The sequence below is a fragment of the Coregonus lavaretus genome, assembly GCF_964263955.1.
Source record: "Coregonus lavaretus genome assembly, chromosome: 7".
In the NCBI taxonomy this organism is placed as follows: Eukaryota; Metazoa; Chordata; class Actinopteri; order Salmoniformes; family Salmonidae; genus Coregonus; species Coregonus lavaretus.
In genome coordinates, this window is record NC_139994.1 from 36,043,430 (window position 1) to 36,062,552 (window position 19,123).

At 46.2% G+C, this 19,123-nt stretch overlaps 1 protein-coding gene across 1 annotated transcript; it reads left to right on the forward strand.

Annotated features, from left to right (window-relative positions):
* Positions 1-498: 498 nt before the first annotated feature.
* Positions 499-4,660, forward strand: LOC311131665 (zonadhesin-like). Its single transcript, XM_084164778.1, has 5 exons — positions 499-597; positions 820-1,018; positions 2,799-3,174; positions 3,315-3,549; positions 3,869-4,660. Exons 3-4 carry the CDS (start codon positions 3,040-3,042, stop codon positions 3,495-3,497), a joined length of 318 nt encoding a protein of 105 aa, XP_084020904.1. The 5' UTR covers positions 499-597; positions 820-1,018; positions 2,799-3,039; the 3' UTR covers positions 3,498-3,549; positions 3,869-4,660.
* The last annotated feature ends 14,463 nt before the right edge of the window (positions 4,661-19,123 follow it).

The window sequence follows — 19,123 nt, forward strand, 5'->3', positions numbered from 1 at the left end:
CATTGTCATATTTCATATGTCATTCATCCAGGTAAATGGAATTATGATGAGCCTCCCTGTGACTCTAAACAACGGAGCAGTGCAGGCCTACCAAGAGGGCACCTATGATGTCATCACAACAGACTTCGGCCTGAGAGTCACCTATGACCTTGTATACCACCTCATTGTCACCGTCCCTGGCAACTACAGGGACAAGACCTGTGGTCTGTGTGGCAATTTAAACGACAACAAGAATGATGAGTTCCAACTGCCTGATGGGAATATAACCAAGGACCTCATGACCTTTGGGGCAGCCTGGAAGATCAGTGTGCCGCATGTGGTTTGTGAGGACGGCTGCAGCGGAGAATTCTGCCAAGTGTGACGCTAAGAATAAAACCATATTTGAGGCCGACTGTAGTCTCATCACAAACCCTAAAGGTCCCTTTGCCTCCTGCCACAATGTGATAGACTCCGCCTCTTACTTCAGAGATTGTGTCTATGATGTCTGCTTATCTGAGGGAGACCGTAAGGTTCTCTGTGACAGCATATCAGCATACATGATCGACTGTCAGGACTTTGGGGTGAACATCAGTAACTGGAGAACACCAACCTTCTGTCGTAAGTATTCAGTAAACTGTGGATTGGGACAGATGTCTTTGGCTTTTTCTATATATTCTGTCTGTATATTCTGATTATTGTTGTCAGCACCATTTCATCAGGTCAAATTCCTGGAACATGCAAATGTACTCGGCGAATAAAGGGGATTCTGATTCCTGCAGTCTGGAGTATTGAGTGTTAAGGCTGGACACAATATCGCATGTCTAATCTATTCCTCTGCAGCCCTGGACTGTCCTGCCAACAGCCACTACTAGACCTGCTCTGAGATCTGTGCCACCCCATGTCCCGGCCTCTCTGACATTATCACCTGCCCCACCACCTGTGCGAGGGCTGTGCATACAATGCAGACTACTACTTCAATGGGACAGGCTGTGTTAAGTGGGACCTGTGCAGCTGTTACCACAAATGACGCACCTACAAGGTGGGGTTTACCTACAGTGAGGGAAAAAAGTATTTGATCCCCTGCTGATTTTGTACGTTTGCCCACTGACAAAGAAATGATCAGTCTATAATTTTTATGGTAGGTTTATTTGAACAGTGAGAGACAGAATAACAACCAAAAAATCCAGAAAAACGCATGTCAAAAATGTTATGAATTGATTTGCATTTTAATGAGGGAAATAAGTATTTGACCCCCTCTCAATCAGAACGATTTCTGGCTCCCAGGTGTCTTTTATACAGGTAACGAGCTGAGATTAGGAGCACACTCTTAAAGGGAGTACTCCTAATCTCAGCTTGTTACCTGTATAAAAGACACCTGTCCACAGAAACAATCAATCAGATTCCAAACTCTCCACCATGGCCAAGACCAAAGAGCTCTCCAAGGATGTCAGGGACAAGATTGTAGACCTACACAAGGCTGGAATGGGCTACAAGACCATCGCCAAGCAGCTTGGTGAGAAGGTGACAACAGTTGGTGCGATTACTCGCAAATGGAAGAAACACAAAAGAACTGTCAATCTCCCTCGGCCTGGGGCTCCATGCAAGATCTCACCTCGTGGAGTTGCAATGATCATGAGAACGGTGAAGAGTCAGCCCAGAACTACACGGGAGGATCTTGTCAATGATCTCAAGGCAGCTGGGACCATAGTCACCAAGAAAACAACTGAAAACCTGCAGCGCCCGCAAGGTCCCCCTGCTCAAGAAAGCACATATACATGCCCGTCTGAAGTTTGCCAATTAACATCTGAATGATTCAGAGGAGAACTGGGTGAAAGTGTTGTGGTCAGATGAAACCAAAATGGAGCTCTTTGGCATCAACTCAACTCGCCGTGTTTGAAGGAGGAGGAATGCTGCCTATGACCCCAAGAACACCATCCCCACCATCAAACATGGAGGAGGAAACATTATGCTTTGGGGGTGTTTTTTCTGCTAAGGGGACAGGACAACTTCACCGCATCAAAGGGACGATGGACAGGGCCATGTACGGGGCCAAAAACCATCATGACCCAAAACACACGGCCAAGGCAACAAAGGAGTGGCTCAAGAAGAAGCACATTAAGGTCCTGGAGTGGCCAGTCTCCAGACCTCAATCCCATAGAAAATCTGTGGAGGGAGCTGAAGGTTCGAGTTGCCAAACATCAGCCTCGAAACCTTAATGACTTGGAGAAGATCTGCAAAGAGGAGTGGGACAAAATCCCTCCTGAGATGTGTGCAAATCTGGTGGCCAACTACAAGAAACGTCTGACCTCTGTGATTGCCAACAAGGGTTTTGCCACCAAGTACTAAGTAATGTTTTGCAGAGGGGTCAAATACTTATTTCCCTCATTAAAATGCAAATCAATTTATAAAATGTTTGACATGCGTTTTTCTGGATTTTTTTGTTGTTATTCTGTCTCACACTGTTCAAATAAACCTACCATTAAAATTATAGACTGATCGTGTCTTTGTCAGTGGGCAAACGTACAAAATCAGCAGGGGATAAAATACTTTTTTCCCTCACTGTAGAACATACACCAACAATGTGTTGTGATTACATTACACCAGAAGAATATGTACCACCAATACACATTATTGTCAGATATATAATTCAGAAAATACTTGTATACTGTAATGTACAGTAGTTTATCGTAAATGTATAGTCCAAGAAGGTATTATTCAATGTAAATTCATAGATATACTGCATGTTCCTATATTATAAGAACTGCATCCTTATAACGCTGCCACAATAACAATGTACTGTACCTATTTCTCTCCCTCAGATTGGTGAGTCTGTGTTGTCAGAGGATTGCCAGGAGCTCTGTACCTGTACTGCCTCTGGTGATGTGAAGTGTAAGGTGAACAAGTGCAAGGCTGACAAAAGATGCCAAGTCAAGAATGGTCACCGGGGCTGCGATCTCAAAAAGTGTTTGATGGAGGCTGATAGCTCCTTCACCCTGTTCAATGGAAGAGGTGGTGAAATCACAGCCATTGGGACCTACGAGATAACCAAAGATTGTGAAAATGCTCTGGTGGAAGTGGTTCAGAGTGGTGGTGAAGTTGCAGGCCTGTGGGAAGACTGGCCTCAAGAGCGTTGTTGCTGTGTACGTCTACTTTAATGACCTGATCGTCACTGTCAACAGCAAGCATGAAACTTGGGTGAGTTCATAGATGATGTACATTCATTTATAGATTATTAAAGATTGTTTATGGATGACACCAGTTCCCTTCGGTATCTAGGATTGTGAGATTGTATACTATTCCATCCGTGTTACTTTCTTTTTCAATGTTGTTCACAGATCAACGGTAAGAAGGTGACTCTACCCCGCCTGCTGAGTAATGAGGTCTCAGTGAAGGTCTCTGACAAGACACTGACGATTGAGAGGATGTCAGGCCTTCAGGTGTCATACAGCCTCTCTCAGGAGATCACAGTGACAGTGAGTGCCAATATGGCTGACAAGGAGACAATAGTCTCCACCTGACTATGCCGAAATACATGGACGGCTGGATCGCACCGGACTTTCTCACCTGCAGGTGAGTTATCGATCTGAAACTGATTCAAATCTGAAAAGCAATCAATAACATTCAAGTTGTGAAAATGTATGCTTAATTTGGGGGAAAGCTACCTCAGTTTTATGCTCTTTGACCGTTTACAGAAAACCCACATGATTTCACATGTGGAAAATCACATGAAATTCATGTTTTTTCCATAAGGCTACAGTATGTGAAAATGTGATTTAACATTTTGCTTCCTCGCTGTGGACCTCAATTTCATTCTGTGCTCTGTGTGTGGTGACAAAGTGAAAAATGCGGTGCTCATAGTTCTCTTAATAAATTGTGTATCTTGTTTCAGTGGCGGCCTGTGAACACCTTGGACCGTTCTTTCATCCACAAGACAATTTAAAGGGAAACTGACAGCATTTTAGCAACATAAAATCTTATTCAAATCTGTTCATATACACACCTAGCACGTAGATATGGTCATTTTCACGTTTTCATAAACTCTTAGAATGTTTGGGAATTACGTATACAAAGGCATTTGTGAAAACTATATAGTAATAGAGAGTGGGAAAGCATCCGTGTGTTAGGACAATTAATAGACACTGCAGTAAATAAAACATCTGTCTCGTTCAGCAACAGAGTCTACTCAGACCGGTGCACCATAGCCAACCAGAGATACATTAGGCCTTTATGCAAACAAATCATTTGCCACACAGGCCTGCCATCATTCCCTTTGAACTGGACTGTGTGTTTACAGGCAGTTGCAACAGCGCGACCTTAGATTATTAGAACGAATTCGCCAAAAGCCACAAAATACACGAATGGATTTCTGCAAATATGTCAATATTACGGGAGTCCTCTTACATTTGAGAACTTTTACAGTCCTATTGGTCAAACAACCATGAAAAGATAGGTTCTCACTCCCTCAGTTATGCACATCAACAACAACATCAACAACTAATGCTAGCCAGAGCAAGATGAGCTAAAATCTAACGAAGGAACATTAGATAAACCCTCTCAAACTGTTTCAACTAGTTGGCCATCAAAATTGCACAGATAAACGATGGGGGAATTGTAGCCTACTTGTCCTTCTGCAGCTTGCCTGCAACCAAGCATCCAAGCTAACTGGCTAAAGTTGGATAGCTTGCTAGCTAGCTACTTCCAGACATAAATGAGAGAACATCTCACTCTGACCATTTTACTCGCCCTAGCAGAGCTGGTTAGCTAGGCTGTTTGCATGTTATCTAGAGTGTTCGTGACTATTACTTTTTTTGCCTACATTTACTGACACAGGTCATATTTAGCGGGTGTTGCGCGTTCGTAAATTCATCAGTTATTCTACGCTCTGGCGCACACTCAGATGAGAGTGCTCTGAAATCGGAGTAGATAGCCAGAGTGAATTTGCGAACACAAGAGATATGCTAACAAGATAAATCGTTCAAGTTCTTGCTAGGTAACCACCTGCATCTCTAGCCGTGAATAGCCACTGAAAATTGATATGAGGGGTAAAAGTCAGTCACTCACTCACCCACTCCTCCAATGACATGACATTACATCCTCCTAGAAGCAAGCTAGCTAATTTTAGGTTCTGTGTTTTTAGCTGGCTACATAAATAGATACGCTAGCCTATTAGCCATGTTATGAGTGACTTATGATCATTGCCCTTGCTAATTTGATTGTATTGACATTCCCAGCCTTAGTTACATTCGTTTATTTTTGTCCAAAATATTGAGTCATTGAAACTGAAACAGTGCATCCCGAATGGAGGCAGCAAACAATGTACCAGGCCAGCTGTGATTTACAACCTGATATTTTTTGGACTACCAAGAACTTTATTGGGGAATTATATTTACATTTTTTTTCTTCATTTTAGTCATTTAGCAGATGCTCTTATCCAGAGCGACTTACAGTTAGTGAGTGCATACATATTTTTTTTTCATACTGGCCCCCCGTGGGAATCGAATCCACAACCCTGGCGTTGCAAGTGCCATGCTCTATCAACTGAGCTACACGGGGCCTATTAAATGAATCATGCATTGAACTGCATCCATCTATTCTGCCAACAATGCCTTAGTGTACGTCATGGAATGTTGAGTCAAATAGAACCTATCTTTAAAACCTGTTATAAAGTTGGTTTTTGTAGCATAAATTGGAAATTTGATATTTTTTACTGATATTATGATTCTCTGTTTGTTTCTTATCTGCAAAGTAGTTAAAATGCTGTCAGTTCTGTCATGGGCCTCTCACTCCACCGGGTTACCACCTTAATTTTCTTCCACTCTGCTCACCACTCTCTCTACTCAGCCTAACTAGCTCCACCTGTCCCTGCTCTGCTCTGCTCTAATTACTCTGCCAGCTGCGCTGCATTACCCACTACCTCTCCCAGTATTTAAGGCCCTGTCTTTCAGCTCTCCGGTGTCAGATCGTCTGCAAAGCTCACACCCGGAACCTGTTTGCTCGCGCTTCTGGCTCACCCTGGTTTTGTGACCCCGGACCTGCCTGTTTTTTGGATACTCTTCTGCCTCAGGAGATCCAGACCTGCTTCTGCCATTACGACTCCTGACTACTCTTCAATCCCGGTAACTCTGACCAGCCTTCTGCCTTGCTACTACGTATTTTGGATTTCCCTTGAACTGTACTGCTGCCTTGTTTCATTCCGCCCTGTTGTGTCTGTGTCTCCCCCCCCCAGGACTTCTGGACCACCCACCACCGGCTTCAGAGGACGCATCGCTGCCACTGGGGGGGGCACAGACCCAGCACATTGGACGGGACCCCTGTTACCCCTGGAGCCTTCATTCACTCCCTACTTCCCTTTTCCCTTAAGTTTAATAAACTTTCTGGTGTGACGCAATTGTGGTCCTCTGGTCGTCTGTCTGAACCGTGACAGTACGATCTGACCATTATGGACTCAGCGCACACTTTCCCCGACATGGAAACCGATGAGCATGAGCAGCAGTTCCAGCAGCAGCAACAACAACTCGCCATGATCATTCAACTCCTCACCAACCTTACCCCAGCCAGTCTGCCCACCAGCCCTGCCCCCGAGTTACCTGCCCCGGTCATTGCAGCCGCTGCTCCGGAACCCAAGATTGGAAACCCCGAGCGGTTCAACGGCGATTCAACCCAGGTCCGGCCATTCCTGACTAGCTGCCGACTTCAGTTCTCCTTGCAGCCAAGGACCTTCGCCACGGAGGGGGCTAAAGTTGGGTATGCCATCACTCACCTGACGGGCCGAGCTCGACTCTGGGGAACAGCAGAGTTCGAACGTCAAACCCCCGCATGTGCAACCTTCGACCTGTTTGCTGAGGAGATGCTGAAGGTGTTTGACCTGGATTCACCCACCGCAGAGGCGTCTCGTGAACTGTTCAGTATTCGACAAGGCAGACGTACAGTCGCAGACCATTCCATCGACTTCCGAACCCTGGCTAGACGAAGTTCTTGGAACACACCATCGTTGGTGGACGCGTTCTTCCATAGTTTGGCTGACTATATCAAGGACGAGTTGGTCTCCCATGAACTGCCTTCCACTCTTGATGAAGCCATCGCACTGACTGTCAGGATCGACAGAAGGATACAGACCCGTCGTCGTGAGAGGGGGCGCCAAGGTCCACCTACTACCGGCATTCGGAGAGATCTGACTGGGCTCCTGTCATCTACTGCCACTCACCCAGGTCAGCTTGATCAGTCTGAGCCTATGGAGATTGGGCGAGCCTCTCTCACTCCTGCAGAGCGCCAGCGCCGCTTCACCTCAAACCTCTGCCTCTATTGTGGAGGTGATGGACATCGTGTGGTAACCTGCCCTTTAAAGGGCCGAAGCTCACCGGGCATAGGGGGAGTCCGGTTGAGTTCAATGACCATCCAGTCCTCCGACCGCAAACCCCTGCTGCAAGTTCACCTCCGCCTCTCTGACTCAACTCACACCCTGGCTGCTCTGGTGGATTCTGGCGCCGAAGCCAACATAATGGACATCAAGCTGGCACGCCAACTGGGACTGGAGAACCTCCGTTTGACACCTCCTATTCCTGCCCGGGCACTGGACGGACACTTACTCGGATCGGTCACTCATGTCACGGCCCCGGTCTCGATGGGTCTGTCCGGAAACCATCAAGAAACTATCCAGTTTCACCTGCTCCCCTCTCCAGGCCAACCCCTCATCCTGGGTTACCCATGGCTCCGCCGGCACAACCCTCAGCTCGACTGGGTGACCGGGGTGATCAGGGAGTGGGGAGAGGACTGCCACCGAACCTGCCTGCTTGCTGCCGCACTACCCCCTCGGCCAGTACCTACTAACTCCGCTCCTGACCTCTCCAATGTCCCAGAATGCTACCATGGTCTCAGAGAGGTGTTTAACAAAGCAAGAGCCACATCTCTGCCCCCTCACCGACCGTACGACTGTGCCATCGACCTCCTCCCTGGAACAGCTCCTCCAAAGGGTCGTCTTTATTCGTTGTCTGCTCCTGAAAGAAAGTCCATGGAGGACTACATCAATGGCTCTCTGTCCGCAGGATTAATCCGTTCATCTTCATCTCCTGCTGGTGCTGGCTTCTTCTTTGTGGGGAAGAAGGACGGATCTCTTCGCCCCTGCATCGACTACAGGGGACTCAACGACATCACAGTGAAAAACCGTTACCCTCTGCCTCTGCTCACCTCTGCTTTTGAGTTGCTCCAGGGAGCCACTGTTTTTACCAAGTTGGATCTCAGAAACGCTTACCACCTAGTGCGGATCCGGGAGGGAGATGAATGGAAAACCGCATTCAATACACCAACAGGCCACTACGAGTATCTGGTTATGCCTTTTGGCCTCACCAATGCTCCTGCTGTGTTCCAGGCTCTAGTGAATGATGTACTGCGGGACATGTTAAACAAGTTTGTCTTCGTTTACCTGGATGACATCTTAATCTACTCCAGAAACCTGTCTGAACACACCCGCCATGTCCAGCAAGTCCTTCATCGTCTTCTGGAGAATTCCCTCTACGCCAAGGCAGAGAAATGTGAGTTTCACGTCAAGACAGTGGCCTTCCTGGGGTACATAGTGGCAGAGGGAAGTATCCAAATGGATCCTGCCAAAGTATCAGCAGTCACTTCATGGCCAGTTCCGGAGAACAGAAAGAAGCTGCAACAGTTTCTGGGGTTTGCTAACTTCTATAGGAAGTTTATCCGGAACTACAGTACCGTTGCTGCCCCTCTCACTGCTCTAACCAGCACCAAGCAACCCTTCACCTGGACCCCAGCAGCCGACAAAGCCTTCAGTACCCTCAAGGTGAGGTTCACCTCCGCTCCCATCCTCCAGATGCCTGATGTGGACCGGCAATTCATTGTGGAGGTGGACGCCTCGGATGTGGGAGTTGGTGCTGTGATTTCTCAGTGGGCTGCGGAGGATAGGAAGCTCCATCCCTGTGCCTTTTTCTCACGTCGGTTGTCCCCCTCTGAGTGCAATTACGACATAGGGAACCGTGAGCTGCTGGCTGTGAAGCTTGCCTTGGAGGAGTGGCGTCACTGGCTGGAGGGGTCCACCATTCCATTTCTCGTTTGGACCGATCATAAGAACTTGGAGTACATCCGCACGGCCAAACGGTTGAACTCCAGGCAGTCCCGCTGGGCCCTGTTCTTCACCAGGTTTAATTTCACTCTGTCATACCGGCCTGGATCACGCAACACCAAGCCAGACGCCCTCTCCCGTCAATTCCAGAAGGATGACACCCCCTCCAAGGACCCTGTGTCGATTCTGCCAAGTCCCTGCATCGTTGCAGCTCTGACCTGGGCTGTTGAGGAACAGGTGCTGGAGGCTCTCCGTAACCAGCCAGGTCCCAGCACTTGCCCAGCTGACCGCCTTTTTGTCCCCGAAGACCTGAGGTCCCAGGTCGTTCAGTGGGGACATGACTCCCGCCTAGCTTGTCACCCTGGCTCCACCCGCACTTACAACCTGCTCGCCCAGAGGTTCTGGTGGCCCTCTCTGAGGAAGGATGTACGGGAATTCGTCCAAGCCTGCCCCATCTGCAACCAACACAAGTCGTCCTGCCAGCCCCCAGCCGGATTGCTGCAGCCCCTGCCTGTGCCCAGACGTCCCTGGTCTCACATCGCCCTTGACTTTGTCACGGGGCTGCCCCCTTCAAGTGGCATGACCGTCATTCTCACCATCGTTGACCGTTTCAGCAAGATGGCACACTTCATTCCCCTCCCCAAGCTCCCAACCGCCAAGGAGACCGCCCAGGTGGTCCTGGAACACGTCTTCCGGATCCACGGACTGCCAAGGGATGTAGTTTCTGACCGTGGTCCACAATTCTCCTCCGCTTTTTGGAAGGAGTTCTGTCACCTGCTGGGAGCCACAGTCAGTCTGACTTCCGGATTCCATCCCCAATCCAATGGGCAGTCAGAGCGGGCTAATCAGGAGCTCGAGAAGGCACTGCGATGCATGACTTCACGCAACCCCCACTCCTGGTCGCAGCAATTGACATGGGTGGAGTACGCACACAATTCTCTGACCTGCTCTGCCATCGGTATGTCCCCTTTCCAATGTGTTTATGGATACCAGCCTCCTCTATTTGCCAGCCAGGAAGAGGAGGTTACTTGCCCATCTGCACTTGCTTTTGCCCGTCGATGTCGCCGCACCTGGTCACAAGCCCGAGCCACACTCCTCAGATCCGTTGCCAGCTACACTACCGGGGCCAACCGTCGGAGAATTCCTGCTCCCACCTACCATGTTGGTCAAAGGGTGTGGTTGTCATCGAAGAACCTGCCACTCAGGGTGGAGTCGCAGAAGCTGGCACCTCGGTTCATTGGCCCATTCCCTATCATAAGAGTGATTAGCCCAACTGCTGTCCGGCTCCAACTGCCTAATTCCCTGAGGGTGCACCCCACTTTCCATGTGTCTAAGATTAAGCCCATCCATGAGAGTCCGCTGGTCCCTGCTGCGCCTGGTCCTCCTCCTCCACGGCTCGTCGATGGTGGTCTGGTTTACACCGTCCGCCGCCTGCTTCGGTCCAGACGGAGGGGTAGGGGTCTCCAGTACCTCATTGACTGGGAGGGCTATGGACCTGAGGAAAGGACCTGGGTGCCAGCTAGTCGGATTGTGGATAGGACTCTCATCACCGCTTTCCACCAACGGCATCCTGATCAACCTGCAATCCGTAGGGGCCGCCCCAGAGGGGTCCCTAACCGTCCTGCCCGCTCGGCTTCCTGTCCTGTGCCTGATCCTGTCTCGGGACCTGTCCCATCTCCCGACCACGGCCCTCCGGCTTCCTCCGAGGATGAGGACGTTCACTCGGACCGTTCGGAGGAGTTCTAGCCCTCCTCCGGCTCCCCTCCTCCCGCCCGGCGTGGTGTTGCTCTTGGGACTTCTGGGGCCGTCCCTTGGGGGGGGGGTTCTGTCATGGGCCTCTCACTCCACCGGGTTACCACCTTAATTTTCTTCCACTCTGCTCACCACTCTCTCTACTCAGCCTAACTAGCTCCACCTGTCCCTGCTCTGCTCTGCTCTAATTACTCTGCCAGCTGCGCTGCATTACCCACTACCTCTCCCAGTATTTAAGGCCCTGTCTTTCAGCTCTCCGGTGTCAGATCGTCTGCAAAGCTCACACCCGGAACCTGTTTGCTCGCGCTTCTGGCTCACCCTGGTTTTGTGACCCCGGACCTGCCTGTTTTTTGGATACTCTTCTGCCTCAGGAGATCCAGACCTGCTTCTGCCATTACGACTCCTGACTACTCTTCAATCCCGGTAACTCTGACCAGCCTTCTGCCTTGCTACTACGTATTTTGGATTTCCCTTGAACTGTACTGCTGCCTTGTTTCATTCCGCCCTGTTGTGTCTGTGTCTCCCCCCCCCAGGACTTCTGGACCACCCACCACCGGCTTCAGAGGACGCATCGCTGCCACTGGGGGGGGCACAGACCCAGCACATTGGACGGGACCCCTGTTACCCCTGGAGCCTTCATTCACTCCCTACTTCCCTTTTCCCTTAAGTTTAATAAACTTTCTGGTGTGACGCAATTGTGGTCCTCTGGTCGTCTGTCTGAACCGTGACAAGTTCCACTTTAATTACCCAGACTAATCTGCATCTGATAGAGAATCAGTCTTTAATTCTATTCCTACCAAACAATTACATTTTGTGAAATTATTCTGTAAAAAACAAACATTAAAATATCTACAACAAAACCATCATGAACTGATATAGTCTCTCTATTGTACTTCTCCAGATGATAATTAATTCCATGGTCTTTTAATATGTTCCGCATAGGGGATTACATTAGACACAGGTTATAGAAAATAGTTGATTATGTACAGTTCATTCGGAAAGTATTCAGACCCCACATTTTATTACGTTACAGCCATATTCTCAAATTGATTTAAAAAAATAATCCACATCAAGCTACCACAATACAGCATAATGACAAAGCGAAAACAGGTTTTTAGATTTTTTTTGAAAAACAGAAATACCTTATTTACATAAGTATTCAGACCCTTTGAGACACTAAATTGAGCTCAGGTGCATCCTGTTTCCATTGATCATCCTTGAGATGTTTCTACAACTTGATTGGAGTCCACCTGTGGTAAATTCAATTGATTGAACATTATTTGGAAAGGCACACACCTGTCTATATAAGGTCCCACAGTTGACAGTGCATGTCAGAGCAAAAACCAAGCCATGAAGTCGAAGGAATTGTCCGTAGAGCTCCAAGACAGGATTGTGTTCAGGCACAGATCTAGGGAAGGGTACCAAAAAATTTCTGAATCATTGAAGGTCCCCAAGAACACAGTGGCCTCCATCATTCTTAAATGGAAGAAGTTTGGAACCACCAAGACTCTTCCTAGAGCTGGCCGCCCAGACAAACTGAGCAAACGGGGGAGAAGGGCCTTGGTCAGGGAGGTGACCAAGAACCCAATTGTCACTCTAGCAAAGCTCCAGAGTTACTCTGTGAAGATGGGAGAACCTTCCAGAAGGACAACCATCTCTGCAGCACTCCACCAATCAGGCCTTTATGGTAGAGTGGCCAGACGGAAGCCACTCCTCTGAAAAAGTTTACATACACCTTAGCCAAATACATTAAAACTCAGTTTTTCACAATTCCTGACATTTAATCGTAGTAAAATGTCCCTGTCTTAGGTCAGTTAGGATCACCACTTTATTTTAAGAATGTGAAATGTCAGAATAATAGTAGAGAGAATTATTTATTTCAGCTTTTATTTCTTTCATCAGATTCCCAGTGGGTCAGAAGTTTACATACGACTTCAACTGTATCTCTGCAGCACTCCATCTATCAGGCCTAGAGTGGCCAGACGGAAGCCACTACTCAGTAAAAGGCAGCTCACTACAACCTAAACTAACATCTTACTCTCAATACCATCCCGCGATATTCTATGATGGGCAGTGTTGTACGGAACCCAAAGATAACATTATATCAAAGCTTTTTGTCCAAGCATATATAAAATTATCATATACAGTGAGGGAAAAAAGTATTTGATCCCCTGCTGATTTTGTACGTTTGCCCACTGACAAAGACATGATCAGTCTATAATTTTAATGGTAGGTTTATTTGAACAGTGAGAGACAGAATAACAACAACAAAACTCCAGAAAAAAGCATGTCAAAAATGTTATAAATTGATTTGCATTTTAATGAGGGAAATAAGTATTTGACCCCTCTGCAAAACATGACTTACAACTTGGTGGCAAAACCCTTGTTGGCAATCACAGAGGTCAGATGTTTCTTGTAGTTGGCCACCAGGTTTGCACACATCTCAGGAGGGATTTTGTCCCACTCCTCTTTGCAGATCTTCTCCAAGTCATTAAGGTTTCGAGGCTGACGTTTGGCAACTCAAACCTTCAGCTCCCTCCACTGATTTTCTATGGGATTAAGGTCTGGAGACTGGCTAGGCCACTCCAGGACCTTCATGTGCTTCTTCTTGAACCACTCCTTTGTTGCCTTGGCCGTGTGTTTTGGGTCATTGTCATGCTGGAATACCCATTCACGACCCATTTTCAATGCCCTGGCTGAGGGAAGGAGGTTCTCACCCAAGATTTGATGGTTCTTGGCCCCGTCCATCGTCCCTTTGATGCGGTGAAGTTGTCCTGTCCCCTTAGCAGAAAAACACCCCCAAAGCATAAATGTTTCCACCTCCATGTTTGACGGTGGGGATGGTGTTCTTGGGGTCATAGGCAGCATTCCATCTCCTCCAAACACGGCGAGTTGAGTTGATGCCAAAGAGCTCGATTTTGGTCTCATCTGACCACAACACTTTCACCCAGTTCTCCTCTGAATCATTCAGATGTTCATTGGCAAACTTCAGACGGGCCTGTATATGTGCTTTCTTGAGCAGGGGGACCTTGCGGGCGTTGCAGGATTTCAGTCCTTCACGGCGTAGTGTGTTACCAATTGTTTTCTTGGTGACTATGGTCCCAGCTGCCTTGAGATCATTTTCAAGATCCTCCTGTGTAGTTCTGGCCTGATTCCTCACCGTTCTCATGATCATTGCAACTCCACGCGGTGAGATCTTGCATGGAGCTCCAGGCCGAGGGAGATTGACAGTTATTTTGTGTTTCTTCCATTTGCGAATAATCGCACCAACTGTTGTCACCTTCTCACCAAGCTGCTTGGTGATGGTCTTGTAGACCATTCCAGCCTTGTGTAGGTCTACAATCTTGTCCCTGACATCATTGGAGAGCTCTTTGGTCTTGGCCATGTTGGAGAGTTTGGAATCTGGTTGATTGATCGCTTCTGTGGACAGGTGTCTTTTATACAGGTAACAAACTGAGATTAGGAGCACTCCCTTTAAGAGTGTGCTCCTAATCTCAGCTCGTTACCTGTATAAAAGACACCTGGGAGCCAGAAATATTTCTGATTGAGAGGGGGTCAAATACTTATTTCCCTCATTAAAATGCAAACGAATTCATAACATTTTTGACATGCGTTTTTCTGGATGTTTTAGTTGTTATTCTGTCTCTCACTGTTGAAATAAACCTACCATTAAAATTATAGACTGATCACGTCTTTGTCAGTGGGCAAACATACAAAATCAGCAGGGGATCAAATTCTTTTTTCCCTCACAGTACACTTCTATATCTTATTATTCAAACTTCAGATTGTGACTTATTTTCCACATTTATGCCACTCTCATATCACAATCACACAATGTTTTTTTCAAACACGCTTAATCACTATTTGTATAACCTGCAGGAATATTTTCTTCTATAAAAGGCCCAAATTTGGAATGTTAACCCTATCACATTTATCATTTTACTATGGTCAATTTGACCTTTTAATTTTAATCCTAAATCACCTCTAAATTTCAAAATATAATGTCCGAAACCTACCCTAAAAGATTGGCCGAAACACAATGTGTAGACGTCATACAACCACACCGGTACGTACACGTGACCTGTTCCTCCAACAGGAGTTATTCTACCCCTCCTGGTAATGTGAATTTTCCACACTCAGTTTATCAATGAATATCCATGCACCAATTATTTTCTCTTCCTAATGTGAGATTGGGCACACTCTTTCTCCACCAGAGATAGAAGCTTCAAGCGACCTAAAATATAGTCCCTTTCCTGACACTTCCTCAACACAGAAAAGGCTATTATTTGCAGGGTTTCTTGTTATTTTCTGATCACCCACACAGATAAGCAGCCACTTGTGCTTAAATGAATCAGACAGAACGACCAGCAGGACGAACAAATGAATCAGACGAATTGAACAAATACATCAGATGAACAATCGAGTGACTTCGACAGATTGAATGCACGAATTGAGTCAGACCAGTTGACCAAGATGAAAGAGTTGCTTTCGCAAACCCAAGCAGGTCCAATAAACCAGTCTTGTACAAAACGAGTCAGATAAAACAATTGAATCAAACACATTGATCAAGCCGACCAAATGAGCAACCTGAATGAGACAGATGAAACATACAACTTAATCACAATTGAATGAATCACAGCCGCTCAAGCAAACCATTCACCCGCACGAGATGAGCAGACCTACTCTATTTAACGCTTTCTCCATATTTTGAAGCCCTTATGGCTATTTCACAACTGTTCACCTACTCTGGATGACCAGCGCTACTTCCAATTTATGGTGTCACCTACTCAGGATGACCTACTTCTTCATTTAATGGCCCTGTCTAATTATTGCATCACCACCACAGGATGAGCAGAACTCTCTCAGTCTTATGTACAGCCTACCCGAGCAGCCTCTAACAATGATCTCCACGTTAGAGCGGTAACCATAGGCACCTATTCACGTATTGGCTAGCCACCTGCCCTTTCAGCCCTCTGGAGTGCTAACCTTAGCTCTCCAAAGCGGTATCCACAGGATTTAAACTTATTTACAATTATCAACAATATTTAACAATCAATAACATTGCATGCATGCTTATTTCTCATTCCAACATAAACTCTGTACTTTTCCTAAATTTAGCCCTTAATACTGGAGAGACCAACCGGTACCTGACCTTCAGAATCAGCTTGAGCGAATCACACGATTTCTATGTTAAAAGTAAGAACGTTGCTTACCCCTATTAAAAGTGGCCACTGTATTTTTGTGTGTGATTCGTCCAGCCTCCTCCAGATGGCGCAGCACCCCTGTGGTCTCTGTTTCCAGTCCCTGTTCGTGGTCGCCAAGTATGTCGTAGAACTGTATCACTATACTTATTAAAAGTTCTTCCAGAGTTTTTGTGTGAAGGGAGTAGTACAAAGCGTTGTACGTGATCTTCAGTTTCTTGGCAATTTCTCGCATGGAATAGCCTTCATTTCTCAGAACAAGAATAGACTGACGAGTTTTAGAAGAAAGTTCTTTGTTTCTGGCCATTTTGAGCCTGTAATCGAACCCACAATTTCTGATGCTCCAGATACTCAACTAGTCTCAAGAAGGCCAGTTTCATTGCTTCTTTAATAATCAGCACAACAGTTTTCAGCTGTGCTAACATAATTGCAAAAGGGTTTTCTAATGATCAATAAGCCTTTTAAAATGATAAACTTGGATTAGCAAACACAACGTGGCATTGGAACACAGGACTGATGGTTGCTGATAATGGGCCTCTGTATGCCTATGTAGATATTCCATAGAAAATCAGCCGTTTCCAGCTACAATAGCCATTTACAACATTAACAATGTCTACACTGTATTTCTGATCAATTTGATGTTATTTTAATGGACAGAAAAATTGTTTTTCTTTCAAAAACAAGGACATTTCTAAGTGACCCCAAACTTTTGAACGGTAGTGTATGTGTAAATGGTGCGTTTCTATCTTTTGTAGTGAAAAAGATTGGAAACACTTATCTTTCTCTATGACATCATCAACCAATTAGTAGACAATTCGTAGGCAATTAGTAAGCAATGCCTACTCATAATTGGTCAAAATCACACGATGCACACCGATGATGTCATTGGAAACGCTTATCTTCCTCTATCTTTTTTACTACAATACATAGAAACGCACCATGTTCACATCTTGGGGTGGTTCTGGAGATTATGAATATTAAGTAGAAACATTTTGAAGTTTCCCTTTAAGACATAAGCAATCAAGACATCTTGTTTTACAATTATTATTAATTAGGAAAAATAAATACTTTTCATTCACATATTTAATCCCTTTTTATATGTACTTTTAAGGCAGCAAAAATGTAAAGACTGTGCAAGGGGTGTGCAGACTTTCACTAGTGACTGTATTACATTGTGAATGTTTTATATGAACAAGGAACAAGCTTGTATTTTACTGGTCACCACAGCATTATTGTCACGCCCTGGCTCTGGTGACTATTAAATGTTGAGCCAGGGTGTGGATTTTCTATTGTTTAGTTTTCTAGGTTTGTGTTCTAGTTCGTGTATACAGTGGGGAGAACAAGTATTTGATACACTGCCGATTTTGCAGGTTTTCCTACTTAAAAAGCGTGTAGAGGTCTGTAATTTTTATCATAGGTACACTTCAACTGTGAGAGACGGAATCTAAAACAAAAATCCAGAAAATCACATTGTATGATTTTTAAGCAATTAATTTGCATTTTATTGCATGACATAAGTATTTGATCACCTACCAACCAGTAAGAATTCCGGCTCTCACAGACCTGTTAGTTTTTCTTTAAGAAGCTCTCCTGTTCTCCACTCATTACCTGTATTAACTGCACCTGTTTGAACTCGTTACCTGTATAAAAGACACCTCTCCACACACTCAATCAAACAGACTCCATCCTCTCCACAATGGCCAAGACCAGAGAGCTGTGTAAGGACATCCGGGATAAAATTGTAGACCTGCACAAGGCTGGGATGGGCTACAGGACAATAGGCAAGCAGCTTGGTGAGAAGGCAACAACTGTTGGCGCAATTAATAGAAAATGTAAGAAGTTCAAGATGACGGTCAATCACCCTCGGTCTGGGGCTCCATGCAAGATCTCACCTCGTGGGGCATCTATGATCATGAGGAAGGTGAGGGATCAGCCCAGAACGACACGGCAGGACCTGGTCAATGACCTGAAGAGAGCTGGGACCACAGTCTCAAAGAAAACCATTAGTAACACACTACGCCGTCATGGATTAAAATCCTGCAGCGCACGCAAGGTCCCCCTGCTCAAGCCAGCGCATGTCCAGGCCCGTCTGAAGTTTGCCAATGACCATCTGGATGATCCAGAGGAGGAATGGGAGAAGGTCATGTGGTCTGATGAGACAAAAATATAGCTTTTTGGTCTAAACTCCACTCGCCGTGTTTGGAGGAAGAAGAAGGATGAGTACAACCCCAAGAACACCATCCCAACCGTGAAGCATGGAGGTGGAAACATCATTCTTTGGGGATGCTTTTCTGCAAAGGGGACAGGACGACTGCACCGTATTGAGGGGAGGATGGATGGGGCCATGTATCGCGAGATCTTGGCCAACAACCTCCTTCCCTCAGTAAGAGCATTGAAGATAGGTCGTGGCTGGGTCTTCCAGCATGACAAAGACCCAAAACACACAGCCAGGGCAACTAAGGAGTGGCTCCGTATGAAGCATCTCAAGGTCCTGGAGTGGCCTAGCCAGTCTCCAGACCTGAACCCAATAGAAAATCTTTGGAGGGAGCTGAAAGTCCGTATTGCCCAGCAACAGCCCCGAAACCTGAAGGATCTGGGAAGGTCTGTATGGAGGAGTGGGCCAAAATCCCTGCTGCGGTGTGTGCAAACCTGGTCAAGACCTACAGGAAACGTATGATCTCTGTAATTGCAAACAAAGGTTTCTGTACCAAATATTAAATTCTGCTTTTCTGATGTATCAAATACTTATGTCATGCAATAAAATGCAAATTAATTACTTTAAAATCATACAATGTGATTTTCTGGATTTTTGTTTTAGATTCCGTCTCTCATAGTTGAAGTGTAGCTATGATAAAAATGACAGACCTCTACATGCTTTGTAAGTAGGAAAACCTGCAAAATCGGCAGTGTATCAAATACTTGTTCTCCCCACTGTATCTATGTTGGCCAGGGTGGTTCCCAATCAGAGGCAGCTGTAGCTTGTTGTCTCTGATTGGGGACCATACTTAGGCAGCCTGTTTGGCACTGTTATTTTGTGGGATCTTGTTCCGTAAGGTTTGTGTTATGACCTAGGACTTCACGTATCGTTTTGTTGTTTTGGTTCTTGTTGTGTACA

Bases quoted from the DNA above. Each gene is read 5' to 3' on its own strand.
- LOC311131665 (XM_084164778.1), top strand. From the start codon at position 3,040: ATGCTCTGGTGGAAGTGGTTCAGAGTGGTGGTGAAGTTGCAGGCCTGT. The intron at 3,175-3,314 runs GTGAGTTCATAG...TGTTGTTCACAG, and splicing joins ACAGCAAGCATGAAACTTGG to ATCAACGGTAAGAAGGTGAC.